This window comes from Myotis lucifugus, unplaced genomic scaffold (assembly GCF_000147115.1).
Source record: "Myotis lucifugus unplaced genomic scaffold, Myoluc2.0 scaffold_617, whole genome shotgun sequence".
NCBI classification, from domain to species: domain Eukaryota; kingdom Metazoa; phylum Chordata; class Mammalia; order Chiroptera; family Vespertilionidae; genus Myotis; species Myotis lucifugus.
The window spans coordinates 428,573-455,194 of NW_005871665.1; the positions used below are offsets into that span (position 1 = coordinate 428,573).

The 26,622-nt window shown below is 54.1% G+C and overlaps 1 protein-coding gene across 2 annotated transcripts in view; it reads left to right on the forward strand.

Moving 5' to 3' along the window:
- The window catches only part of TBC1D10A (TBC1 domain family member 10A), a 25,549-nt gene extending 666 nt beyond the window's left edge, over positions 1–24,883 (forward strand). Inside the window, exons 1-9 of one of the 2 annotated variants that reach the window (XM_023746026.1) lie at positions 3,550–3,605; positions 15,339–15,438; positions 19,337–19,444; positions 21,429–21,535; positions 22,144–22,258; positions 22,338–22,403; positions 23,037–23,226; positions 23,342–23,496; positions 24,042–24,883. In XM_023746026.1, coding sequence (XP_023601794.1) covers positions 3,565–3,605; positions 15,339–15,438; positions 19,337–19,444; positions 21,429–21,535; positions 22,144–22,258; positions 22,338–22,403; positions 23,037–23,226; positions 23,342–23,496; positions 24,042–24,518 — 1,359 coding nt within the window. In that variant the 5' untranslated portion in view covers positions 3,550–3,564 and the 3' untranslated portion in view covers positions 24,519–24,883. Of the gene's footprint in view, positions 1–3,549; positions 3,606–15,338; positions 15,439–19,336; positions 19,445–21,428; positions 21,536–22,143; positions 22,259–22,337; positions 22,404–23,036; positions 23,227–23,341; positions 23,497–24,041 lie in introns of those variants that run through there. The other variant, XM_006104893.2, reaches the window with a different exon arrangement.
- The last annotated feature ends 1,739 nt before the right edge of the window (positions 24,884–26,622 follow it).

Consider the following 26,622-nt stretch of genomic DNA (forward strand, 5'->3'; position numbering starts at 1 on the left):
CCCTGGCAAGAGGGGTCCCAGTGTTTTCCCTTTCCAGGGGGGAAGGGGGGGGGCGGCCAGGTGGGGCCAGACTGCCCCCCTTCCCCGGGGCCCACAAGGGGTTCAAGTGCCTCCCCCCCCCAGCGGGGGCTTCCCGGCCGGTTTTTGTGCATTCCCCTGCAAAATGGGGCGCCCTGGGGAAAGGGGGTCCAGGTGGGGGAACCAAGCGGGCATCCCAGTTCCCCAGCCCCCAGGAGTCCCCAGGCCCTCCAGGCGCCAGGGCAGGGAAGTTGGGGGTCCGGGGGAGCTGTGGGGTACCCCCGGGGGGCACCCCCAGGGCCCAGGCCTCAGAGAGATGGATGCACAGGCCGACGGGCCCCTGAGCGAAGATGGATCTGGACCCCCAGCCCCCCCCCACCCCCCACTCCAGCTGTGCTGTCGCGGAGACCAGCGTTCTGCACAGAACTGACAGGCCTCCCTGGGGCCGGGCCTCCCCTGCAACAGAGACAGCCCCCTAAAGTTACCTGGGGGCCTGCAGCGCTGCGGGGGCCGGGACCCTACTCCCGGGCCCTTCCTCCCCCGCTCCCACCGCTTGGGACCACCCCCGGCCCCTGCAGCCTCCCTGGCGGCTGCTGGAAGTGTGAGAGCTCCACCCCCCACGGGCAGCCCCGGCAAGGTCACTTCCGGGGTGCTCCCCTGGAGACGCGGAGGCCCCTCCCCTAAGGAGGCTCTCCCCTCCCCACTAGCTGCTCACCCCAGGCTGAGCCAGTCCCTCACTCGGACCCTAGGCCTCAGCCGGTTGTCACAGTTCCCTGGGGATGAGCCCGGGAGACCCCAAAGGGGATGGAGGTGTATTTCCAATTGAGGGGCAGGCAGCAGCTCAGGGCCCCGGGAGGGGTGGGGTCTTGGGAAGTGGAAGGGGTTTCCAGTTGCATCTGTGGGTTCTTGGAAGGGAGAGCTGGGACCTGCTGGTGAATTCTGGGAGATAGGAAAGCCCACCGCAGGTTTACAGGATTAACCAGACGGCATGGTAAGGGCCGTGCTGCAGTGGGGAAGGCGGAGAGGAAGCACCCCACTTCCCGCTGTGTGACCTTGGGCAGATCCCCGCTCTCTGAGCCTGTTTGCTCTCTGCAAAGGGCCACAGTGACGCCTCCTCCCAGCCTGACTGGGGGTGAAAGGCATCAGGTATGTGAAGGGGTTAGCACAGCACCTGGTGCTAGTAGTGGCCCAGAAAATGCTAGTTTTCTTTCTTTTCCTTCTAAGGGTCTGAAGATTGAGGAGAAAAATGAGGGCGTACCTCTGGTGTTTGTAGACAGAGGCAGAGAGAGGCCCCAGTGGGAGCACCTCCCTTTGGCTGTCGTCCCCAACCAGGCCGCCAGACAGCTGTCTCCCCCACCCTCTAACCACAGACCCAGGCTTTGCAGACGCCTCTGCACCGCTGGTGTCTGTAGGCCTGGGCTGAGGTGGGGTCCCGGGTCCCCTCCTCTCTCCCTGCCTCACTTTCTTGACCCTGTAGGTCACCCTAAAATCTCTGGTGTCTGAAAGCTTTGATGTTCCCTGCGTTGTTTATGTTGTGGTTCCAGAAAAGCCAAAAGTTAAGTCCCTGCCCACGGCTGGAGAGGGGAAGTTATTCGAAGTTTCAGGGTGACCGCCCTGAACCCAGTCTCGTGGTTGAGGGCTAGGAGTCCATGTGCTATTCCAGAGAAGTGAAACATTAGCACTGATGGCTGCAGTGGAGATGGCGGGACTCTGACACCAGATTAAAGGTCCATTTCAGGCATCCCGGGCCAAAGGTTGTCTCAGAACCGTCAGTTTTGACAGTTATTGGGGGCTGGGGGATGGGAAGAAAAGGAGGCCAGAGGCTATCCCACTCAGGTGGCTATTAGGTGCCCAGTATGAGAGCATCTTAACATAGACTGTTTGAGCTGGAAGGAATCTTAGATTGATCAACTTAACCCTTACGCATTATACAGATGAAGAAACCGTGGCCCAGAGAGGAACATAACTTACTTCATATTACACAGCATATTAGCAGACCCAGGACTTGAAGCCAGGGTTTCTGACTCCCAGGTCAGGACAGTTTCCACTGCCTTCGCCATCCGTTAATATGGTCTATGGTCCCAGCGGAAAATCAGGTGCTGGGCAGGTAGAACATAAGGTTCCTAGCAGGAACCCACCTACCCGCACCTTCCCTGGCTCGGCTCAGCACCGCTGACTCCCTCAGCAGGTGGGGTGTGGGTCATGACCAGTTCATTAGACCCATCAGCTTTAGGGCTGGCACCAGGCTTACCTTGTCTCCGCAGGCCTGCAGCACAGTAAACGCTCAGGTAATACTTATTTACAGAATGACATTTACTGCCAGGTATTTCAAGTCAGAAGGCTGAAAGTGACCTTAGAGATGGCTGTCATCATACAGATTGATAAACTGAGTCTGAGAGCAGTGATTAGCAGCCTTATCTCGTCAGTCTATTAGGAGCAACATCAGCAATTGAACCCCAACCTGATTCCTAGTCCTAGGCCTTTCTACTTCTTTACCTTCTCTGTCTTTTGAGCTTACGCTGCAGGGAACCTTTGGTGGGACTGAGATGATCACTACCCGCTTTTGAGCAGAAGCCAGTAAGTGGGGAAAGGAAAGAAAGCAGCCAGCCAGCGCAGGGCCTGTGGGTGGCATGGACACAGGGGTGCTGGCAGCCTTCGTGCTTTTGGCTTGGCTGGGAACGGAGCTGGCCGTTGAACCCAGGAAGGACCAGAAGGGGAGGAAAAAGTGTCCTCCGCAGGGAAGGTGGGAGGAATCATTTCTATTCCCATAACGTTGGGGGTGGGAAGAGCAGACCTGTTTATTTTGGGGTGGGGGTGGGTGGGTGTCCATTTTGTAGTATAGAGGAGGTAGTCAGGAAGGGAAGGGAAGATACAGATCCTAGCTTACCTGGCCTCAGGGAGGTACCCTGACGTCCCTCTGCTTTTCCCATGTGATCGCCAGGACTGGCCTGAGGCTGGAGCTTCCCACCCAGCTTCAGTCTGCTCAGTGCAACAGGCCAGATGAGGTGAGGAGCTGTGTTCTCTGGGATCCCGTGGGTGTTGGCTTCCTGTTAGGGGAACGAAGGATCGGAATTGGGCCCAGGGGAGAAACATCTGGAACAGCAGTATTGTCTTCTGCGGATTCACTTCTCCTGTCCCTTGGGTCCCCCACTACCCCTAGCCAATTATGGCAGCCCTGTGACTGTAAATCATAGCATTGGCTAATTGGCATCCTGATAGTTTGATCTGTGCCAGGTTTTTGTTGGGCTATGGCCAGGCCCTCTTGGCAGACCAGAGCCTGCCTCCCTGCCTTCCCACCACCTTCCACTTTACAAGCTCAGAGCATCCTATTTTCTTGAACTAGTATAGTTCCCAAGAGAGCATGGAGCTGCCAATAGAGTGGTCCCTGGGTGGCCCATCTGGAAAGAGGCAATTGCACATGTGGGCCCTGGTCTGTGACTAGACCACAGGCCCTCCTTCTCTCCTCCTTCTCATCCTCCAGCTTCAAAGGAAAATCCGGTTTGGTGGCCCTGTGGGTGTTCTGAGCCTCAGACAAGACTTGACTTGATGAAGGAGGGGGCCAGCGCAGCAGCTGCTACCCTGGGAAGGTGCCTGTGTGTCCGCCTGTTAGGAAATCCTAAGCTGTGGGAAAGAGATAAGGTGGTGGGGCCTGCTTGATGTTTTGTCCTCCTAGCATCTGTGTCTGAAACAGGACCTCCAGAGGGCCAGGGAGGCCTGGCTCTGGTCCAGCCACCCAATCTGTTTACACTAAGGTGGGGAAAGAAGGTGCTCGGTGCTCCTTCCCCAGTCAAGCTCTGGAGTCCTGCCTGCTCCACCGGCAAACCAATGCCCCTGAAGAAGCCTCCATCCAGGCTTTCAGGGCAGCTGCCAGCGTTAGCTTCCTTTACTTCATCTTTCTCTTTCCCTTTTTCTCACCCTGCCATGCTCCATTCTATGCCCTCAGAGGCTCTCACAGTTTAGCTCTTCACTGTGCTTCAGGTAGGGAAATGGAAGCAGACTCAGGAGCCTGGGAGAGAAAGCGAAGGTTACTTTTGCTGGTTTATCCATCTTAGCAGCGGGCTTATTTACAAAACATCGATTGAGCACCTACTCTGCCAGCCCCTGTGATAGGGACAAGGGGTACAGAACTGAACAAGATATCTGTGCCTTGTTGCCCTCAAGAGGTTCATGGACTTGTTGGAAAATGAACCACACACACACATCATCCTAATGCTGAGCAGTACAGGCTATACTTGAGGTATGTGGTTGCTCTGGGAATATAGAGGAAGAAGCAGCCAGCTCCACCTATAGGAGCCCAGAAAAAAGAAGTGGCATTTGATCCAGGGCTCAGAAGGAGCAAGGGAAAGCATTCCATTGGATGGGAGGGAATCGTGTACAAAGTTTGAGAAATGTGTGCAGAGATGACAAGAAGAGCAGAAGCAGGAGGATCATGTGAAGCAAGAGGAGGCTAGGAAAGTAGGTTGGGCTGACCAGGCCTAGCGTTGAACAGCAGACTGAGGTCTCCTGCGTTTCATCAGGTCAGTCTGATGCTGGCGTGGAAGGCGGTATTGAGACTAGTTGGGAGAGTTTGGGAAGCCCGGAGGGGCTATGGAGAGGCCTGGGAGAGGTCTGGAGCTATGAGGATGAAGAGGCCAGCAAATCAGCAGGGCCCGGGACCTGACTGGCTGTGTGGACTGATAGGGAGCTGGGCAGGCTTGGGACAGGCTGAAGTGCTCTGGACTGTCACAGAACCCATCTGGGAGCTGTCTGGCCACCGGGAGGGAAGGATGACTGTGATCTTCCTCTGGAGTGGACAGCAAGCTGCTGTGGACTTTGCTTTGTCACAGCCCTGGGCTCCCCAAGATGCCTGGCATGGCTGGCATGCCCAGGGCACATCAAGGGGTTCTTTGTCTCTCTCCAGTAGGAGAGCGGGTTAGCTGGCCTGGTTGGGAGGGGGTGGGTGAATGGTAGGTACTGAGCTTTGTGGTCTCTGCCCAGTAAACATATTGGATGGCAAGGAAGGCTGCAAGGAGAGAGGAGTAAGGTCGAAGGGCATGGAAAACCTACCTTAGGGAGGTGTGCAGCTAGGCAGGGGAGGTTTGGGGTTTGGGCACAGTATTAGCTGATCAAGGGGAGGCAGATGATAGCTGAGGGCTGGCTGACCTCACCTCTAGTCCTTATTGTTTTCCTGGAGCTGGTGCCTCAGCTGGGATGGGTGGAAGCAAGTCTAGCGCCTATAAGAAGGCGAACACCTCAGCCCTTAGGAGCACAACCAGCCATTTCTCAGAGTTGAGAGATTCTGGCTGGAAATGTGGACTTGGGCTCGTAGTGGGAAAGGGCTCTGCCGGCTCCACCATTGACCTTTGTAGGTGTGCAACTTAGGCAGGTCCCCTCACCTGACCATGGGGTTAATGCTCCCTGTTTTTCATTCAGCACTTACTGTATGTGCAGCCATGTGCTAGGCTTAGGGGATACAGACCTGGTCCTGCCCTCCCAGAACTTAGATCCTAGCAGGATGTCAGATGTTCTACACATAGTTAAAGGCACGGCCTATGTATAGAAGGATTGTGAGGATCAAATGAGATAACTGGGTTAGGAGCAAGTGTAAAAAAGACTGCTGAACAGGCGGTCAGCAGACCTGAATCCAGGGCCTCCTAGGGCCCCCAACTTGCTATGTGACCTTGAGAAAATTGCTTAAGCTTTCTAAGCTTCAGTTTCCCCTAGATATAAACTGAGGCAGTTTTAATGGGGTGATGTTGAATAGTTCCTCTGCCTCTAACATTCTGAAACTGACCTTGGAATATACGAAAACTGCTTTGAGAAGTTTTTTATGAGGCACCACACACATGCAAGGAGTTGGCACAGCACAGCCTACCGAGGCCAGTGCTTCTGGCCTGCTCTGCTCCTCTTGTGAAAGGATCTCTCTTTGTATGTAGGACCAGTGGCCCTCATATTTTTGGGAGTATAATCAAATCAAAAGATGCTTTGATTTGTCTAGTTCTTTGGTCTGCGAAGTGCTTTCAGGCCCATTGTGTAATCCTTGCAGAAGCAATGGGAAATCGGTAGGGTGAGTTTTATGTGACCCCGTTTGTAGACAAGGAAACAGAGACTGAGCAAGTGATGGAACTGGGCCTGGAACCAAGGACTCCTCCTTTCCAATTTTTCATTTTCCCAAAGCCAGTGGCCACCTGTGGCTTCTCCTCCCCCTCCCTGTCCAACCTTAAGACTTCAGCTCACTCTCAGTATCTATTCTTCTACTAGGTTTCTCAAGTCGTTTTTTTTTTTTTTGGTTTAGTTATTATAGTGGATGACATGCTTCCTGTCCCATTTCTTCACACACAGCTGCTCACACAGCCCAAGACAAGGCAGAAACAGGTGGGTAGTGAGGGGGCCTAGGAACACAGTGCAGAGAACGGTGGTTCCTCCTCAGTGCGCTCTGGGCTCTGAGTCTGTGTGTCCAGAAGTGATCATTCCCGGCTAGCGACTTTTGGAGGATGCTGCTGCTTTCCCTTCCCTCTCTGTCTTGGTTTCACAAAAAAGAACCCAGATTTGGGCCTGGGAGAGCCTGGGTTCAGAACACCAGCAGACCTGGCTTCAAGTCCTGGCTCTGTCGTTTTCTTGCCATGTCACCGCTCTGAGTCTGTACATGGGCCAGCTGGTAGCATTGGGGGAAGGGGTGTCATGAGGATCTAGGGAGGCAACATTAGTAAAGCATAGTCTCTGCCACAAAGTAAGGGATCCAGGGCACATAGGGACTCTTAAAATTTGAGTATGAATTATACTCAGAGGTTCACTTCAGGTCTTGGCAGAATGGTGAGGGAACAAGGAAGCATGGGTGTGAAGTGAAGATCCACATTGTCTCGTGTGCTGTGCTGCCCGCTCACCCTTGGGCCTTGGGGGTGAGGCAGGAGCCGATACCACTCAGCTTGTAGTCTGGTGCTTTCTGGCCTGCCAGGGCAGGTTGGAAATCCCCCATCAGTTCCTCACTGAGTCATTTGGAACAGAGTCTTCAGGTGACCCTGACTCCCAAGGCCCTAATTTTCTCCTTGGCCTGTGAAGGCAAAGCAGAAGTGAGAACAGAGGTGGGTCTCTTGAAAGAGTCACTCAAAGCGTGCAGCCACAGGCTGCCTGGGGCCTGTGCCCGCCTGGGCAGTGGCAGTCACTTGTGGAAGGAGCCCGAGTTTATTTCATAATTACCACCACCCTCCTGTGTTTTTTATAGACTTTCTTTCATAATTACCACCACCCTCTTGTGTTTTTTATAGACTTTCATCCCGGCCTTCCTGGCCTGCCTCTGAGTGACCCCGTCCATCCTCCCAGCATAGTCACATGGTATTGCCATTTCGTACGAAAGCCTGCCTGGTGGACCAGGTAATCCCCATTTTACAGAGGCAGATACCAAACTCCAGAAAGTCAAAATGAGTTGTCAAGCATTGCACAGTTTATGGCTCTGAATCCACTAAGATCCAAACTCCCTGGGAGCAGAACTGGTGTGCACTCAGCCGGGTGGGCAGCAAACTCCCTGGGAGCAGAACTGGTGTGCACTCAGCCGGGTGGGCAGCACTCAGATCTGGAGTCGAGTGAGAGCAGGAGCGGAGCAGCTGGATGACCTCCTAGGGCAGTGATGGCGAACCTTTTGACTCGGCGTGTCAGCATTTTGAAAAACCCTAACTTAACTCTGGTGCCGTGTCACATATAGAAATTTTTTGATATTTGCAACCATAGTAAAACAAAGACTTATATTTTTGATATTTATTTTATATATTTAAATGCCATTTAACAAAGAAAAATCAACCCAAAAAATGAGTTCGCGTGTCACCTGTGACACACGTGTCATAGGTTCACCATCACTGTCCCAGGGTGTCCTCTGCTCACCTTGGGCCTTGGATAGTTACGGACTAGCTGGCTGAACCCCGAGTTTCTTCATCTGCAGAAGGAGAATGATCATTACAGGACCTTCCCAGGGGCTTATCAGGATTAAATGGAATAGGGTGAGTTAAGTGCTGAGCACCATGTCTGCTGCATAGAAGTGCCTGGTAAGTGTTACAGCAGACATTCAGTTATGTTAATTGGATATTAGAATTATAATGTAAAAGGCCATCATCAAGTACATCTGTGCGCAGTCCTGTGCTGGGCTTCCAGGAAGATCCAGAGCTGGTGTCAGGCCAGAGAGGGAGTGCTCTTTATCAAGCACGTCTGCTTTACCCACCTGATCTGAAGGTGGAGGACAATTCCTATCTCCCTGAGGAGAAAACAAAGCTAATGAATCTGTCAACACAGAGCAGCTAGACTCTGGTCTAGGCCCCGGACACAGGGCAGAGGAGACAGGCAGAGCCCCTGCCCTCCAGGGACGACTTTGTGGAATGCTGCCTCAGCGGAGTGGACAGTTGGGTGGACAAGCCTCGCCTGCTCTGCTGGACTGCTCACATTCCCCAAACAAGCTGGGCCCTGTTCTGTTAACTGCTTGCTCACACTGGGTCTTCCACCTGGAGTGCCCTTTCCCCTTTCTCCATCTGGCTATGTCCTGTCACCCTTCAAGGACCATCTCAAAAGTCAGCTCCCCTTTAAAGCTTCCCCTTAACATCCTGCTCTCACCCTGGGGGCTTCTTGCAGTCCCCTGACACCTTCTGCATGCTGCTGTGACAGCGCTTGTATGTGTGCTAGTTATTTACTCACACATGTGTCTCCTCTGCCAGATTGACCTCCTCAAGGACAAGGAATGTATCTTTTCATTTTTGTAGATTCAGGGCCTGGAACACAGTCCCTAGAGAGATGTGTATAGAATATAGTGAGGTGCTGATGATGACTTATTCCTGGAGTGTAGTTAGGAAAGGCTTTGTGGAGATGAGAGGAAGTTCTGCATGAAGCCTCAGAAGATGAGTGGGACTGAATAAAAGTGGGGGTAGGAGTGAGGGAGGGCAGCTCAGGGAGGGCTACCTAGAGATAGGACTGGGGGAAAGAGGGATGTTTAGAGGGAATAGGAGTAGCCTGAGATTTCTGTGGGACAAGGAAGGCAGTAGGGGGCCTTGAAGAGGGACCTTATGTAAGTAGTGAGTCAAGACAGATTTGGTAAGGTGTATCAGTAAGATCTAGCAATTTGGTAAGGATGTGTAAGGGGACCTTACGTCACTCAGGGTGGCTGCAGGTGCCCACAGTGAGATTGCAGTCTGAGGACCCAGTTGTCGGATGGGGAATTTCAAGCATTCTTCTTCCGGGGTAGGGGTGGGGCTTGGGGAAAGGGTGTCTTCAGTTGTAAATAGTCTCCACACTTTTCTGTAGTTGTCGGAGAGAACTGTTGTGGGGGTTTCTGTTTTGGTCAGTGCCTTTCCCTAGCTGTGGGGGAGGGGGGCATCCTTGCTTTTTGAGCCAGCAGGGCGGGTGCCTAAAGGAACCATTTCTTCCATCTGAATCTCAGGGTGGGGGTGAGGGTGTTGAAGCTGAGCAGAGTGGAGAGCTGGGCAGAGGCCCAAGGCACCGAGGCCAGTGAAGGGTCAAGAGAACCTGTTTACCATTGTGCACTGACCCACGGCTGGAAAGAGCAAAGCCAGGGAATTCTGTATGGGAACGGGAGGCAGGCCCAGAACTACTTTGCATTGGGAGTATTGGGGGGGGCGGGGGGCGGGAAGAAGCAAGCCAGACTCTCTCACCCAGACAGGGAGCCTGGACACTGCCCTGCCTCCAAGTCAGGGGCTGCCAGACCACAGAAGGGAGCACCAGGCTGCTACCCACCATCTTCCTTCTCCATACTGACTCACAGTGTGGCCTCGGGCAGATCACTTATCCTCTGGGCTACAGGCCTCAGCCCTCACTGTGGCCGTTTGCACACCACCAACACACCCTCTCTTGCATTCCAGTTTCCTGTGATCGGTTATTATGGCCCTGGCATAAAAGCCATTTATACTTCAGTCATTACCAGCTCTTAGGTTAATGAACTCCAGAAGTTGTTGCCCAGTGTGCAAAGTAGGTCAGCTCTTTGTTTATCCTCCCTTCTTCTTCTAGCTCCTGGTGGGAGAGGGGACCCTGTTGTCCCTGGATCTGTGATTGTCCGTGTTCTCTCTCAGTTTTCCACATTTTCATGTTGCTCACTCCTGCCCTTCTCCGCACAGAGGGAGCGGCTCTCTACTGGGTGGGGCAGGAGAAGGAAGGAGATGTGACAGGCATTGAAGCGGTGTTGTATGTGGGCACTCTGTCTTTATTGGACAGTTTAGTGACCAAGTGGCAGCTTTCGCTTCTAGGTTGTGTAACCTCGGGCACATTACTCAGCCATGCTGAGCTTTAGTGTTCTTGTCTGTTACATGGCGATAATGGAAGCTACTTCCTTGGGGAATTGTGTGCCTGTGTAGTGGTTGGCAGAGCCAGGAGACAGCCAGTGCTGGAAATGTGTCAGCTCTACTGTCTGCTGTGATCTCTACCACTGCCCTTCGAGAAGGCGCCATGTCTCCATATTACAGCAGGGGAACCGAGTCTCTGAGAGTGGCGCTGTCTGCCCCTTTACACAGCCATAAAGTGGTAGAGCTGGGATCAGAAGCCAGGAATTATAGCGTGTGTGTCATTAAATAAATTCCTTAATCTCTTGGGGCCTCGATTGCTTTTGTGTAAAATGAGGAGAATCCTGCCCTGCCGCATGTGTATGTGCTTGTGTATATGGACCAGTCAGATGAGAAAGGGATGTGCAGGTGTGAGGTAAGCTGCAAATACTATTTGCTGGCCACCCACCAGGCTGGGCCCTTATATATTTATTCCTCATTGAGGCCCTATAAAATGTGAGGTGTGTGTAATGGTCCCACTTAAAGATAAAGGTAAGGCTTAAGGAGGGCAAGTATTTTGCCCATGGTCTCAGGTGGAGGATCTGCAATGGAAACCTAGGTTGGTAGGCTTCACTCTCCCCCACACCCCATTTGGCCTCCCCAGTGGCTGAGATGAGGAGGATCAATCCTTTTGGCCTGTGACCTTGGCTTTCTGATGGGCTGTGTTTTTCTTCCTTTGGGCTGGTTTGCAGAGTAAAGCTTGGAGAAGGGGCTTAGATTGCTTCCTTGGAACCAAGGTTTATCTTCCACCGTCAAAGGGGTCATGGGCACAGGGACCATACCTGACTGAGCCTGCCAACCAGAAGGGCTGTGGTATGCCTGGGCAGAAAGCAGACAGCTAGAAGGACCAGGGGAGCAGGAACCCCAACCTGCAGTCTCAGTAGCCTTGGGAAACAGTCTTGTCCCTCTGAGCTCCTAGAAGCCCCCAACCTCTGGGTTTGGGGAGAAGTCTAGGGAACTGAGAGCCTACAGAGCATATGGAGCCAGTGGTGTGCCACTGACACGTTGGACCATGGCGTAGCACAGCACAGCTAAGCCTAGCTCAGCCCAAGAGCCCAACAGAATCTGGGACCAGGGGCTTCCTGGCAGCCCTCCTTTGCCTCCTCCGGGCCGCTCTCCCTCAGGAGAGGGTGGCTGGCAAATGGAACATTGCCCTGGCTTGCTGTCTCCAACGGAGGTTCTGGTTGAAAGCTGCATCCATTCATCATATCGAGCTCACGGAGCATTGCTAGATATGGGCACAGCACTCCCTGGGGCGGTCAGGAGGAGGGGGTTAGACTGTCTCTAGGGACTTGAGGCCCAGAGATAGAGCTCTATGGCCGCGTCTTTAGAACAGCCTTCTTTCCCGACAGCCTTCCCCAGGGAGTCAGAAACAGCACACGAGTCACTGTGACAGAGGGGAAGTCCTGGTTCCTGCCATTTATTAGCTTTGTGACTTTGCCCAAGTCATACAACCTCTCTGATTGGGTCAAGTTTCTCCTGGGCCAAATGGAAATAGTAATTAATCTAGGAGGGATCCACCTCACTGGGCTATTAGGGGCACAAATAAAATTTCTATAGGCAGCAGTGGCTTGTAGCCCCAAATGCAATGCAGATGAAAGTAATGATGTCATGGCGAAAACAAAGCAGACATCTGAACACCTGTGAGGTGCGTGGTGCGAGTTACAGAAGTTAAGACACAGTCCTGTTAGGGAGGGATAGTGCAGAGCAAGATGAGCAAATTCCGGTAATGAGTTGCTCATTTTATTTTATTATTATTTCTTAATACTCTCCCGAGGATATTCTTCCATTGATTTTTAGAGAGTAGAAGAGAGAGGGAAAGACAGAGAGAAATATCGATGGAGAGAAACACATTGATTGGTTGGTTGCCTCCTGCACGAGCCTGGACCAGGGCCCAGGCTGGGGAGGAGCCTGCAACTGAGATACGTGCCCTTGACCGGAATCGAACCTGGGACCCTTTGGTCCACAGGCGGATGCTCTATCCACTGAGCCAAACCGGCTAGGGCCCCAGTTTTTAACCTGGGCTGCTAGAAACTGTTCTCATTAAGTTCTTTTGGTTGCAGACTCCTTCAGGCCACCTTAAGGTAAGAGGGGTTTTCTGAAGGGTGAGTGAGGCCCTCACACCTGAAGCATCCCCATGGACCATTTGGTCCCTTAAACTGGCCACACGGTCAGCTTCCCAGTCACTAGAAATTGGCTCATGTTCTCCTCCCACTATCGGGAGAAGCCACCTCAAGGCCTCTATCCCATCATGCTGTTTGCAGGGACAGCCTAGCCTCAACTTCATCTCATGGCTCCTTTCTGGGCATCTTTCGAGGGTCAGTTCACAATGCAGACCACCTAGTCATATAGGGAAACAGGCTCAGAGAGGGCAAGGGACTTGCCTGCTGTGGAAGGGATTCCTATATCAGACAGCAGTTTGATCAGATGCCTTTTGAGGTCCTCACTGATTAGACTAAAAGATACATGACTCTTCTGACTTCCAATAAGTAGATAGCCTACAACTCTTCAGGGTACATCCCGTGCATAAAGGGAAGTCTACCTGCAGTTAGAGAGCGTGCGATGTGCTGAGTGCTGGGTACAACCAGACCTGCAGTGTCTTCCTTCTCACCACCTCCAGGAGGGTTACACTCCTCTGCTGTTGGAGGAGAAGGCATTCAAATGACCACATTTTCTCAAAATTTTTTCAGTTTAAGCTTTTAAAAATCAAAACAGAATCTTCCCATTGACATGTACATTTAAAGAAGTGGTTTTTTTTGTATATTCCTGAGAAAGTCTTGCCAAATCAATGGTGTAGCTGAAAATCAGTAGTGTCTTAGTATCCAGGAAATACGCTCGCTTGTTTTGTACCCGATTGAAATTCCGGTTTGCGGTCTGATGTTCGGGCTTTGAAACTGCCAAAGCTGTTATCTGTCATCAGTTACAGAAAAAAGCACAGAACTTGAATGTGTTCCCTGTGTGTCTGCAGTTCCCCTGTGTGTCTGCACTTGGGAAAAGTGGATATTTCTGAGGCCCTGCAATCAGAGCTTATCAACAAAGACAGATCCGAGGTGTCAAATAGGCATGTATTACGTGGGAATTCTTTGAAAACTGGTCATCTCAGGTGAAAGCCTTGCCCTCTCTGAGCCTTAGTTCCCTCATTTGCTAACTGGGGGGACTTGACCAGATATGATCCACATCCGTGACTGCCAAAGCTTCTCGCTGACTGACTCCCTTTCATTCAGGGAACTAGAAGGCTCCTCCTCTGACTTGTGTAGTTGAGTGTTTGTAGGTGGTGAAAGGCAGGATGGCTTGTGATGCATGGTTCTTTGGTTTTCGCTTCCTCGGTGTTTGGGGGTTGCAGGACCTGATCTGAAGGCGTGGTCTCTGCTTTTCTCTTCTCAAGGAGGGAAGGGGAGTGTCCTCAGGCCTTGATTTTGCCTCTAGGCAGTGAGAGGGTCAGACGTTTAAGACTGGGATGACCAGTGTCCGTGTGCCTAGGGTGGCCGGGTTGGCCGCCGCTTGTCGTCCTTCCTCAGCTGTTCAGCGCCGAGGCTATTCTCAGGCGTGTGCAGTTCCCCAGAAAACTTGCACTGAAGTAGAGGACCTGCCCTTTTGTGTCTCGGAGGCCTCGGCTGTGCCAGGGCTCCTCCCTCTGCTCTTCTAACCAGTAAAAGTCAGCAGTGCATTTCCTTCCGGCAGAGAGAGAATCAGAATTGAGGCCTGGCCAAGCCCTGGCCTCACCATGTCCTGTTCCTGAGAGCCTCCTCCCAGGCGCCTCCATGCCTTCGCCCCTCCTTTCTGGGAGGTCAGGCAGGACCGAGTGCAGGCTCTTGGCTAGGAGCTGACTTGGGTTTGAGTCTGGGTTTTTCCACTGATTTGCTGTTTCACTCTGAGCAAGACGCCCTCTCTGGATATCTTACCTCTCACTGTTGTCAAGCACTTTTTAAATTGGAAAAAAAAAAAAAAAAAGGAAGCACAAAAAGGAAATTTACAAGCTCCATAATCCACCACTTTAAAAAATAACTTCAATAAGAGAGAGTGTGTATAGAGAGGTACACATATACATTTTGTTGTTGTTTTACTGATATTGCTCTATAGATTAAGTAGTAAAACATATGTAAACACTCAGACTGCAAATGCTAGTCTCCTCTTTCTCATTGCCCCTCCTGGAGACTCACTCCTTAGAGGAAACCCACTCACTCAAAGTCCCTTCTGGCAAAGCCAGGGATTCCTCCCCCAGCCTGCCTCAGCTGCTTTGGGGCATGTCTGCCTGCATGGGGCGGATCTCCATGCTAAGGTCTTTTCCCCACTGAGCATTCAGTGCCAGTAGAAAGTTAATGCCATGAGGTCCAGGACTTTGGTCTGGTCACATGACTGCTTCCCCACAGCCTGCCCAGATGCCCTGGCCCTAGAACAATGCCCACACAGCTGTGATAGCTGCTCAGTTGGTAGATGGATGTACAAATACAGGTGGTATTTGTTGGGGCTTTGATGTGTGTGTAGGATTTTGATTGGTAGAGACAACTTGGAGAGCGTTCCAGCAAAAGGACTGGCATGAGCAAAGTTTGGAAGGTGGGAAAGGGCCAGGGTGTAATTGGGGAAACTATGAGTAACTAGTTTTGCTGGAGTGAAGAGGTGAGCATGTTATTTCTGTACTCGTTAGACTAGTTTTTTCATCCACCTCTGCGCTTTGCAAGCAGGCCCTCTGAAGAGGCTGATTTTCAAGACAGATCTAGAACAGGAATGTTTTGCTCTGGTGCACAAATGCAGGCACTCCGGCCTCTGCCTCAGAAAGACATGGTGACCCTTGGCCCCTTGACACATTGGGGGAGTAGGCACTTGAACCTGATGTCTCTCTGGACTATGCCTTTCAGGGAGGGGGCAGAGTTTCCTCCCATCTGTGTCAGGGCATTCATGAGTTAGCAGCCCCAAAGGGAACGGCAGGGATGGAGGGCAGGGGGAGAAAGAGGACTGACAACTGCTGGCTAGGACCTATGCCAAGGCCTTTGCTTCTCTTGGCACCTCTGATCGGCCCTGCCCTCTGCTCCACAGGCTGGAGGAGGTCCCTCTGGAGGTGCTGAGGCAGAGGGAGTCCAAGTGGCTGGACATGCTCAACAACTGGGACAAGTGGATGGCCAAGAAGCACAAAAAGGTGAGGGGCCCAGCCCTGGGCCTTGGGCTGGGAGTTGGGCTGGGGGAGGAAGAGGGAGAAACTGTATTAGCTTAGAGGAGCAGGGGCTTCTCCAGGTGCCAGTTGCCTTAGGTGTGCCCCATCTAAGCTCTGCAGCGGGAACAGAAGCTGTGTGGAGGGCACGCCCAGCCTTCACTTGGTCCTCCCACGTGACTTCAGACACATGCAGAGTTTGTCCTGGAATCAAACTTCAAAGCTGCTCTCAGCTAAAAGCCCTTACAGGCAGCTTTCCTCCACCCCCTCCTGGGGGAGTCCTTACTGCTGCTTACGTCTGGGGAGGACTTTATGATGCTGATAACAGCTAACGTGTCGAGCATTGGCCGCGTGCTGGACAGTTGACTTGGATAATCCTTACAACAGTCCAGTGAGGTTGGTAGTAGTGATACCCCCACTTTACAGATGACCTGCAGAATTAAAATGTGAACCCCGGTATCTAATAATGTTAGTGCCTATGCTCTTTATCACCACACTAAGGGGATTTCTTCACCCTCTAGATTAATTTGATGAGTTTCCTTTTGCCTCCTGGCCAAAGCAAAAAGAAAGAAAAGTACCTCGCAGTTTAATAGTCATAAAAACGAAAATGCGAGTGGGCCTTGTCTAGTCAGGCTATCTTTAGGCACCAACTCTGTTGTCCGGTAGGAATGTCTTAGATGTGTGTGTATTGGTACTCTGGCCCCGTTGACAGGTTCTGGTTGCTCCCTGGCCTACTGGAGGTCTGTCCAGAGCCTCACAGCTGGGGTCTCTGAATAAGTTCCTAGTGCAGAGAGTGAGCCCCTGGCTCACTGTCATCAGCTGGCACACGGGTGTGGTCTAGGCTGGCACAGCTAGCTGCAGGGCCTAGCTGGGGCCCAGCCCCACTGCCTTCCTCTCTTCATGCCCAGGGTCAGCTGGGTAACTTGGCCCTTACAGCCTCAGTTTCACTGGTCACGTGGGAATGACAAGTGTTGCCAGGCTCTCCTGGGAGGTGTGACTGTAAAGCCCTGTGCGCGGGGAAGAGAGGTGCAGCGAGGCCTGGGCTCTTTCCTGCTGTTCTGTGGGGGCGTTAGGGCACTCATTTTTTGCTGCTTATTAGAATGTCTTTCTCTCTTTCTCTTCTCTTTATTTATTTATTTTTATTGTTTAAGGCAGCTGCTCCTCAGCTGCCTCCAGTCTGACTCTGGGGTCTGTTTTCCTGCCTCCTCACCCCTCAGGCTCGTACATGAGCTTCAGCTCCTCCACTGTCTGGTGTGGTGACTAGTGGCTCTCACCTTCTTGCCGCAGCCTCCCTTGCAAACGGGGATTCCAGAAGGGTGCCTTGGGGAGTTCCTCTCAGCAGAGCACCCAGCAGCACTTCCTCTTCCCCTTTGCTTCCCTGACACTGTGGTTAGAGGCTGAGGGCTACCCCTGCCCAGAAGGGGCCACCACAGGAGGCCTCACCCCCGCCCCTACCCAGAGGCCCTAACCTTCTGCTCTACGCCTGCCCCCTCGGCTGTGGCTACACTGGCCCTGGGAGTTTGCCTGCCTGACTGTGCAGGCTTGGGCTCTCCCTGTGGTGAAGAAGTCATGGCACAGGAAGGACGATACCTGTTTCAGGAAGTGTGTTCAGACCCAGCACTTCTCCTGGACTTATCTGGAGTCCCCAGGAGGGGGCCCAGCCCTGTGGCTAGAATGCTGTCTGCCCCCATGGCTCTGCTGGAGCAGTGAGCTCAGCAGGCAGGCAGTGGTCTCAGCTGCAGTCACAGCGGCCTCCTTTCCCCGGGCGTTGCCTCGGAGAATGATAGCCCCTTATGCTTTCTGTTCACCCGAGCACTCTCTGCTGCTTTACCCTTGCTGATCCCCATCATTGCCTTCTTCCTAAGGCAGGCACTGGAGATCCCCTCTGTGCTGAGGAGGATTCCAGAGGCCAGAACGAATCTTGCTCCCCAGCCCTGAGCCTGAGCGAGGGCGTGGCCTCTTTGAGAACCTTAGTGGACTGAAGGTGTTCCAGGGGGCTTCTGGGGCAGACCACATATGACAGGGCTGTGATGAGGCGGGGGCTGGTTTGGCTGATGACCCTGAGGGGAGCCTAAAGGCCTGTGACTCTGGGCCACACTACATCCCTTTGTCAAAACCTGCCCAGACCAAGTGGCTTCCTTAAGGAGACCCTTGTCCCACAGCAGCAGGAAACTGTTCCCAGAGTCTGGGGCAGTTCCCTTCCGCTCCCTTTCTCCCCCCACTTTGCAGGCAGTCCCAGAGCTTCAGTTTGGCTCCTGTGACCAGTGACTCTGCCTTCCCCCACTGCCCTCAGCCTCTGCCTCCTTCCTGGTTCTTGACTCTCTCTGACCCTTGGAAAGTTTTCTCTTGTTTGTGCTGGTCATCAGGAAGGCCCGGCTTTCTGTGCTCCCTCCTCTGAGGGTTTCAGTGGGATTGTTTGAGGGGGTTTCCAGGTGAGGGGATGGTAGGTGTGATCCCAAGGCCCTGGAGCTCCTGTGTCAGGCATCCTCCTGGGATGGAGGGGTGGAGAGGACACCCCTCCGTTTACTGAAGACAGACTACTAGGCATGGTCCCTCACACCCCCATTCTTTCTTTCTTTCTTTTTCTTTTTTTTTTTTTTTTTACGAAGAGCCAAACCCAGACTCGAACAGCCGAACCCAGTGCTGCAGGGGGGAGCCTACCCCCCAAGAGCCAAGTCTAGACCTGAAGAGCTGACCCTAGTCTTGAAGGGGAGCCTAGCCCCTAAGAGACTAGCCTAGCCTCAAAGAGTCCAGCCGAGCCCTGAAGAGCCGGAGCTAGTTTCCAGCGGCTGACCTTGCTTCCCAAGAGCCAAGCCTAACCCAAAAGATCCCCTCTCCCCATTCTGATAGAATCCTAGGTATTGTCATTCTGATACTGCGATCAGGGAAGCTGCCTCAGAGCCTCATTCAGTCCCAAGCCCAGGGTGAGCTTGCCTCCTGTCTGGCTCTGAGAGGCCAGTGAGGTCAAAGGTGCACGGGACTGGACCCCTCTAGCCTGGGAGTGTAGCTCGGAGCTGGTCCTCTGTAGTGTGGTCGCCTCTGACAGTATGACCTTGATATTCTTCCCACTCTTTGCCTCATTTTCCCCATTTGTGAAAGATACGATGGTTTTTCAGAGTGGGTTTTGGCAGGGAGGCCTTTTTTTTCCTGATAAAGAATAGCTAGGATATGAATTGAGCACTAGCTCTGAGTCATGTGCCACCCAAACACTTTCTCTCTTCCCTCTCCAGGCCTTGAGTGGTGGGGAGGACCTGTGCCATTTTAGCACCCAGGCTAGCTGCCTCTGACCGAGGGAGCTTGGGGCTGGGGAGAGCAGAAGAGAGGCAGGGACTCTTGACCAAAACAAAGAGGAAGCCATTGTGATCAGCTCCGATCTTCTTTCTAAGTTGTGCTGAGATCTCTCCTCTCTAGGCTGGCTGTGTCCTGCTACACGGCTACTTACACACCCCCATGAAAGTGTCCCAGCCACATTCTTGGGCATTTCATGAGCTACCCTCCATGTGGCTATAGCTGTGCACCGCACTGTGCAGATCCTTCCTGGTTACGTCCTATGGGGCGCCTCCAACTTGTATTGTTCCATTTTGATTCCGAAAATGGTGATAAGGATTCAGAATTTGCTGTAGCCCTCAGGAATGCCTGCACTATCACTGGACTGGGGGATGTGAGGACTCTGCCATCACCTGGTGGCAGCACAGTTAATTGCAGCCACCCCCTCCCCCAATCACAGGCTCTGCACTGTAGCAATAGTAGGAAAGTCCTTGTTTCTCCCCTTGCGAATGTGCTCACGGAGGGCCTGCCATGCCCCAGCAGAGGGGCTGGGCTGGCACGAAGCCCCTGGTGGAGCTGCTGGTGGATGTGTTGGCACATGCCTCTTTTTCGCTTTCAGATCCGTCTGCGGTGCCAGAAGGGCATCCCACCTTCTCTGCGGGGCCGTGCTTGGCAGTACCTGTCAGGGGGCAAGGTGAAGCTACAGCAGAACCCTGGAAAGTTTGACGTGAGTTGCCTTTCCTCCACCCTGTCCTTCCTTCCTCGTCTCTTGGCTCTTCCCCACGGCAGTGATCCCCCATGCGTCACCCGGACCTCAGCACAGTGAGCAATGGCTAGAACCACCCGCCAAGTACTTGACTGCCCATTCCAGCCTTTTCTCTTGACAGTCACTCAGGTTCGCTTTCTTTGGCTCAGTGGGCCACCTCCCAGCTCTTGTCTATCAGGAAGGGACACTTAGACCAGTGCCCTGACTGCCGTGGGCCCTGTGCTTAGGGCCTTTGGGCGCCTGCCCAGTAGGACTACAGAACCCAGAACACTTCCGGGCCTCCCAGCTTCTACTCTCTCTCTTGTCTCCTCCAACCCAGCCAGACATGGTTCACCTCTGTTGCTTGTGGGGTTATCAGCCTGGGGATGGCAGAGAGAAATTAATATCAGGGGTCAGAAGCCGTTTAGTGGCCAGGATAAGAACACCCCTTCACTCATGGGGCGTCTTGGGCTTGCCTGGGCTGGGCAGCTCCTCCAGCCTGCTCCCAACTGTGGGAGGCAGTTGGCTTTCCTGGCGTTGCCCCAGTTTACCTACCAGAAACCCATTAGGGTTTCTCCCCGGCTCTTGGGACGGGTGACAGGAAGACCGTGAGAGAGCTGCTAACATACTTCATGCTTCAGTGAACACTGTTCCCAGGAACTGTGGGCAGAGCAGGGCAGCCTTGAGTTTCTGCTGTTTACTGAGAGAGGGTGAGAGCTGTTTGCAGGCAGAACTTGGCACTGGAGGTCAGGAAATCTGGTGGAGTGTCTGCCTGGGGGCAGCTCTGAATTAGGGCAGTTGGACTGGTTGCCAATACCTGGCCCCACTCAAGCAGCCTCTCCATTTCAGAGTCTTACTCCCAGTGTGGCTACATACCTTCAGTTTCAGGGAGCTGCATCCTGGACAGAGTGGGAGGCTCAGGGTGGGAGCCCCACCTAAATCTGTAGCTTACTTCTGACCGTCAGAGGTGCAGCATGAGATCTGAGAGCTGGGGCATCCTGGCCAACCTCCTGTTAGCAGCTGTGAGTGCATCTTGTGTGAGCAGCAGAGCACAGAGCTGTGTGTGCGTTGTATGTGTGTTGAGTGGTGTATCTGGAAAGGGAAGGGCCACCCCTATGAGGTCTTCAAGGTTGCTTGTGGAAGAAGGTAGATTTGCTAAGAAAGGTCTTCAAGATGTCCTGAAGCAGAGTGCTGGGCCCCTGAGGCAGTCCTAGGGGCTGGAACAGTGGCTTATGAGCACGCCTGTCTCTGCCGCAGGCTCCTGATTGTGGGAGCTCAGAGTTGGGGAGAGCAGAAGAGACGGGGATTTTTGACCAAAACAAAGAGGAAGCCATTTTGATCAGCTCCGATCTTCCTCCTCCCTCCCTCCCTTTCTCCCTCTCCCTCTCTCCTCTCTCTCTCTCTCTCTCTCTCTCTCTCTCTCTCTCTCTCACACACACACACACACACACACACACACACACACTCCACACCTTCCCTACAGGGATACCGGTAGCAGAAGAGTTGGGATTGACAGCTCTGAGTCAACCTAGCTTCCAGGCCCAACGCAACTCCACCATTTTTCTAATCACAAAGCCTGGGCAAATGGCTGTTCTCTGGCCCTCATCTGTGAACAGTATGATGCTAGGACCTTTATGGTAGCCTCCATCTTAAGGATGTGACGTAACGTGAGTCCTGAATGAAATTCCTAGACGTTGCTTCCAGCTACAGCTATGATGGACATTCTTACCCACAAGGTCTTCCTGGAGCCAGAATCACCCCTCAGGTTTCCAGTCCTTCCCCACCCTTGCCTCTTTGCCCCTCCCAGGCTTTTTCATTTGGGCTTCCTGACCTACCCTCAGGAAGGCCCAGTCCATGATGGGATTGGGTGGCCTTGCTCCTGGCTCGGGGCTCCTCCAATATTTAGGACAGTTGTGTCACCCTAGCCATCCTAACTCCTAATGTATCCCCTTGACCTTGCTTCCAGGAGCTGGATATGGCCCCGGGGGACTCCAAGTGGCTGGACGTGATCGAGCGTGACCTGCACCGGCAGTTCCCTTTCCACGAGATGTTTGTGTCCCGGGGCGGGCACGGGTGAGCAGGCTGGGTGTGGTGGTCTGGTAGCGGCTTTAGGCCCTGTCCCTCAGGAGCCAGAGGAGGTCAAATGAGTTTGGGGGTGTTGTGGGGCCCAGGAGCTAAAACTATACTTTAGAGTTTTCCTTCTTTGGTTTGAGTCTGATGGTCCTCGTAGCATCTCTTACCTCTGGGGCAATTTTCATCATTTACTCCTCAGAGTGTTAGAACTTACCCAGCCTGATCATCCCCTGGAAACAGGTTTCAGTGGGGAGAAAGAGTGTGAGAGACAGTGGGGTGAACAGGGGTCTGTAGGGAGAGAGGTGGCAGGCCAGGGGTCCGAGACAGATCCCTGGGATAAAGGTGGGCTTGCTGAGGTGCCCCTGCTTTCTCCTTGAGGCTCTGCTCTCACCCGTCAAGTGGGGCAGCCCCTTTCTTCCTCCATCCTCTGGCCACGTGAGAGTTTTTGTGCTGCAATGGGAGACTGACCCCTTCGTGACCACAGCCAGGTCACGTCCCCTCTCGAGAGAAGTACAGATTCTGAGCCAGGTCTGGTCTAGGGCGGCACAGATGAGGGCAGTGGTGGCAGAGTCACACCTGCCACCCTGCCACGCTTGGCATTTCTACAGCCAGCAGGACCTATTCCGTGTGCTGAAGGCCTACACGCTGTACCGACCTGAGGAGGGCTACTGCCAGGCCCAGGCCCCCATCGCCGCTGTTCTGCTCATGCATATGCCTGCTGAGGTACCGCCAGGCCCTGGGCAGGCACGCGGGCGGGCAGGGAACACCCAGCAGCAAGGCCTTATGTCTCTCTCACCCACAGCAAGCATTCTGGTGCCTGGTGCAGATCTGTGAGAAGTACCTGCCCGGCTACTACAGCGAGAAACTGGTGAGTGCTTGCTGGGCCCAGGACCTGTCTCCAAGCCTTTCTCTCCGCAGGCACTCTTGCCCCTGCTCGAAACCTTCTCAGCCTTCTGTTGCTTTCAAGCTAAGTCCCCGGGCCTGCAAGGGCCAGGCCTCCCAGGCGCCAGCATCATCGGTTCCACACTTGTTTCCATCCCAGCCTTCAGCTGTCTGGCCACTGCAGACTCATGGTTCCTCCAGTGTGCCATGTGTCTCCCTGCCTTGGCCTTGGCACAGGCTTCACCCCTGTCCCTTTCCTTCCCTGCCTTCTTCTGACAACAACTCCTTTCTGCCCTCGGGAGCTTTCCTTGACCCTTACAAGTGGGACTGTGGCACATGCTCACCCAGGGTTCCTGTTCCTGCCATGTTCTAGGTACTCAGTCCCCCTCCCACTCCCCTCATCTGTTTGCTCCTGTGACTCATGTCTTCACTACATGCTCACAAGGGGGACTGGCTGTCTGTTGGTTCATCATTGTATCCCAGAATCCAGCATGAGGCTGGCTCCCTGTAGGAGTAGCCACCTGAGGAATGAATGAATGCTTGCCTGGTGCTGGGGCCTGGGTGCAGTCCCTGCCCTGGCTGATGCTGGTCCATGGTCATGGTCTCACTGTTCCCCCAGGAGGCAATCCAGCTGGATGGGGAGATCCTCTTCTCTCTGCTGCAGAAGGTGTCACCTGTGGCCCACAAGCACCTCAGCCGGCAGAAGATCGACCCACTGCTCTACATGACAGAGTGGTTCATGTGTGCCTTCGCCCGCACCCTGCCCTGGAGCTCTGTGCTGCGTGTCTGGGACATGTTTTTCTGCGAAGGTACCAGATTGAGCTCTGGGGAGCACTCCTGCCCCCAGCCCAGCCCACAGGGGATCTCTATTTTCAGAAACTCCCTAAAGGCCCTCTTGCACTCACTGCCTGCTCCCCCTTACAGGAGTCAAGATCATCTTCCGGGTGGGCCTGGTGCTGCTGAAGCATGCGCTGGGATCCCCGGAGAAGCTCAAGGCCTGCCAGGGCCAGTACGAGACTATCGAGCGGCTGCGCAGCCTCAGCCCCAAGATCATGCAGGAGGCCTTTCTGGTCCAGGAGGTGCGGGCCACACCTTCCCCTCACCACTTGGAGGGGGAGCCGTGCGGGCCCTCTGCCCCCGAGGGTGGGTCATTGGTACCAAGCTCAGTGCCCAGCAGTCCAGCATGGTGTGGTAGAGCCCATCCTTCTAGCTGAGTGAGAAGGAGGGGCACAGAGAGGCCTCAGTCTGGGGGCCTTCCCGTTCTGGACCTCTTGGGAATGAGAAGAGCTGCAACCCCTCACCTCTCTTCCTCTGGTACCACATCCACGACTTGGCTTTAATTTCCCTTTTTTCTTTCTTTTGTGTATTTTTCTCTCTCAGGGGCTGTAATTAGCTGACACATAATTAGGCGAGTGGAGTCATGAGTTGTGGGCAGCGGGTCTCAAGTGCCTGGCTCACCACCACTAGGGGACTTGTGACCACCGCAGGGGCCAGACCTTCATTCTTCCTGTGGCCAGCCTGTAGTGACCAGACTGGGGGACTCCAAGGCAGAGCCGGGACCCAGGCTGGAAGGCCCAGGGGAAGGTTCTTCCTGGTGCCCACCTGCCTGTCACTGCTCCCACAGGTGATCGAGTTGCCAGTGACAGAGCGCCAGATTGAGCGTGAGCACCTCATCCAACTACGGCGCTGGCAGGAGACCCGCGGTGAACTGCAGTGCTGCTCGCCACCCAGGCTGCATGGTGCCAAGGCCATCCTGGAGGCAGAACCAGGCCCCCGGCCCACCCTGCAACCATCACCGTCCATCCGTCTGCCCCCAGATGCCCCGCTCCCTGGCTCCAAAAGCAAGTCCAAGCCACCCAAGCAGATTCCGAAGGAGCCGCAGAAGCAGGAGAAGGCGAGTGGGCAGCTGGACAAGACCCCAACGCCAGGTCAAGCCAAGATGGCGATCGCTGGCGGAGATGCATGTCCTCCACAGGATGTGCCCCCGAAGGACCCAGTCCCCCAGGACCCATCCCCTCAGGACTCAGCTCCCCAGGTTTCAGCCCACCACTGCTCCCAGGAGAGCCTGGGGTCCCAGGAGAGTGAGGACACCTACTTGTAACCCTGGCATCTCAGGCCTCCAGGGCGGGGTCTCCACACACCTACATGGTTCACGGACTGACACACACACTCCAGGGCCTGCCCACCCTCTGAGGGTCTGGCTGCCTGGCTACTGTGTGCAGAGAGTCTGGCTGGCCCAGTACAGGTTCTGCCCAAGCCTCCTTATTTATTTTCTCCAGAGTGGAGCTCGGGCCGATCCAGCTGGGGCAGGCAGAAGTGAGGGCCTCACTCAGGCCTCTCCTTCTGGGGGGATGCTCCCCAGGGCTAGGGCACTGATGAGGGGAGAGAGTGGGGTGCAGGGTGGGGTACTCTTTGTGTAAAATAGAAACATGGTTTTGTACAGAAATAAACAGGTTTGTATAGAGAGCTGGTGTGCAGCTAAGGGCTGGGCAAGGGGGTGCCACCACCCCTGGTGCTCAGCATCTCTTCCACTTCCTACAGAGCCCACATCTGGGCCTCAGCCAAGCACCAGAGTCTCTCTGAGAAGTACCTTGCCAGAGGGGGTGCCAAGTCCAGGGCCAGCCCCTGTTCCTGGTCCCCATTTCCCTTACTCCATCCCTCAGCCCCTTGTCCACCATCTACCATGGGTGAGAGTCACCAGGGCTGGAGCCCAGTGCTAGGGCAGAGCGGGCATACTCCCCAGGCCTTGATTCCTGCTCATCACTGATGGGGTGGAGTTCCTAAGATCCTTTTAGGGTGTTCTCCATAAGGCTTGGCCTGGATGCTACTTTTGGACCTCTATAAGGTTCTTTTTTTTTTTATTGATTTGGAAGAGAGAGAAGTATTTTGTTGTTCCACTTACTTATGCATTAATTGGTTGATTGTTGTATGTGCCCAACTGGGGATGGAAACCACAACCTTGGTGTATTGGCGACGCTCTAACCAACCGAGAAAGGTTGAGTGTTCATTCTGGGTTGGCTGCTGGCACCATAGGTGGGAGACCATGAATGCCCTTACATTACCACCCAGGTTTCCATTGATAGGAGGGGAGAGGGCTGGGTCTTTGATAACAAGCCACCTGTCGCTTACTGAGCACTTAGCATGGTCCACGCTGGGTTGGTTGCGTCACCAGCTGATGATCAGGTAGCTCTGTTATCTCCATTTGACAGGTGAGGCAACAGAGCTGAGTGAGAGGTACGCTGGTCCCAGTTTGCTCCCAGAGCCCCTCAGCTACCTCTCCTGGCCAGGGTGCCAGAGGACCTGACTGCCATGGAGGGCCCAGGCAGGCTCTATGGTCACAACCTGATGACTGTTGAGGTTATGGACAGGGTGTCCCTGGGAGAGGCCCCCCTTCTGCTGAGGAAGCAGCTTTTCCAGTCAAACAATAGCGGTTGTTCTTGGCAGGCCACCAGGCGAGGCTGGGCTATGGAGGGAGGAGGCGCGAGAGGCAGGAGTAGGGCCTCCCTCGGAGCTTTCAGGCACCTCGGGGCTTTAGTCTGGAACATCTTGTTCTGGTACAGCTGGGTATACTGAGGCCTGGGGAGGTCAAGGGTCACATGAGCCTGTCAGGGCAGGCCATCACTTCCTGCTTCCCAACCCTCACACCTGTGGTTTTCCCACTGGCTCTGCACCATTGGTGAGAAGAGGGGTTCAGCCTTTGAGGACAGTCCCCTCCCCCTGACCCTCTAGGGGACAGGCCAGGATGTGGTGGCTGCACAGTGTTCCACAGGAACCCACTGAGCCAGAGAGTCCAGGGAGGGGAGGCACTGCGCCACTTCATCCGCCTACAGTGGAGGCTCCCAAGCAGGCAGGAGGCCTGTGTAGGCCTGCTGGGTCCCAGTCAGGCCTGAGGCCTGCTTTAACCTGCTTGGTTCAAAGCCTCAGATCTGAGGCCTGAAGATGCTTGAGCCAGACAAGGGCCCCCCAGAGCATGCTTAGTCCTGCTACTGGGCCAGCCTGGGTGGACTGATGCCTGCTCAGCCTGGGGGTCTTCTTAGACCCGGGGAGGCCTAAGCAGAACCCAGTCCTAATGTCAAAATGAGCCCAAGTGGGTCCTAACAAGCCTCAGATCCGGGGCATCTGCCAGTGCTGGGGCCTCCTTGGGCACAAAGCAAGTTTAGATATGCTCAGGCTGGGGGGGTTCGTCTAATGGCTGCTGGCTTAGG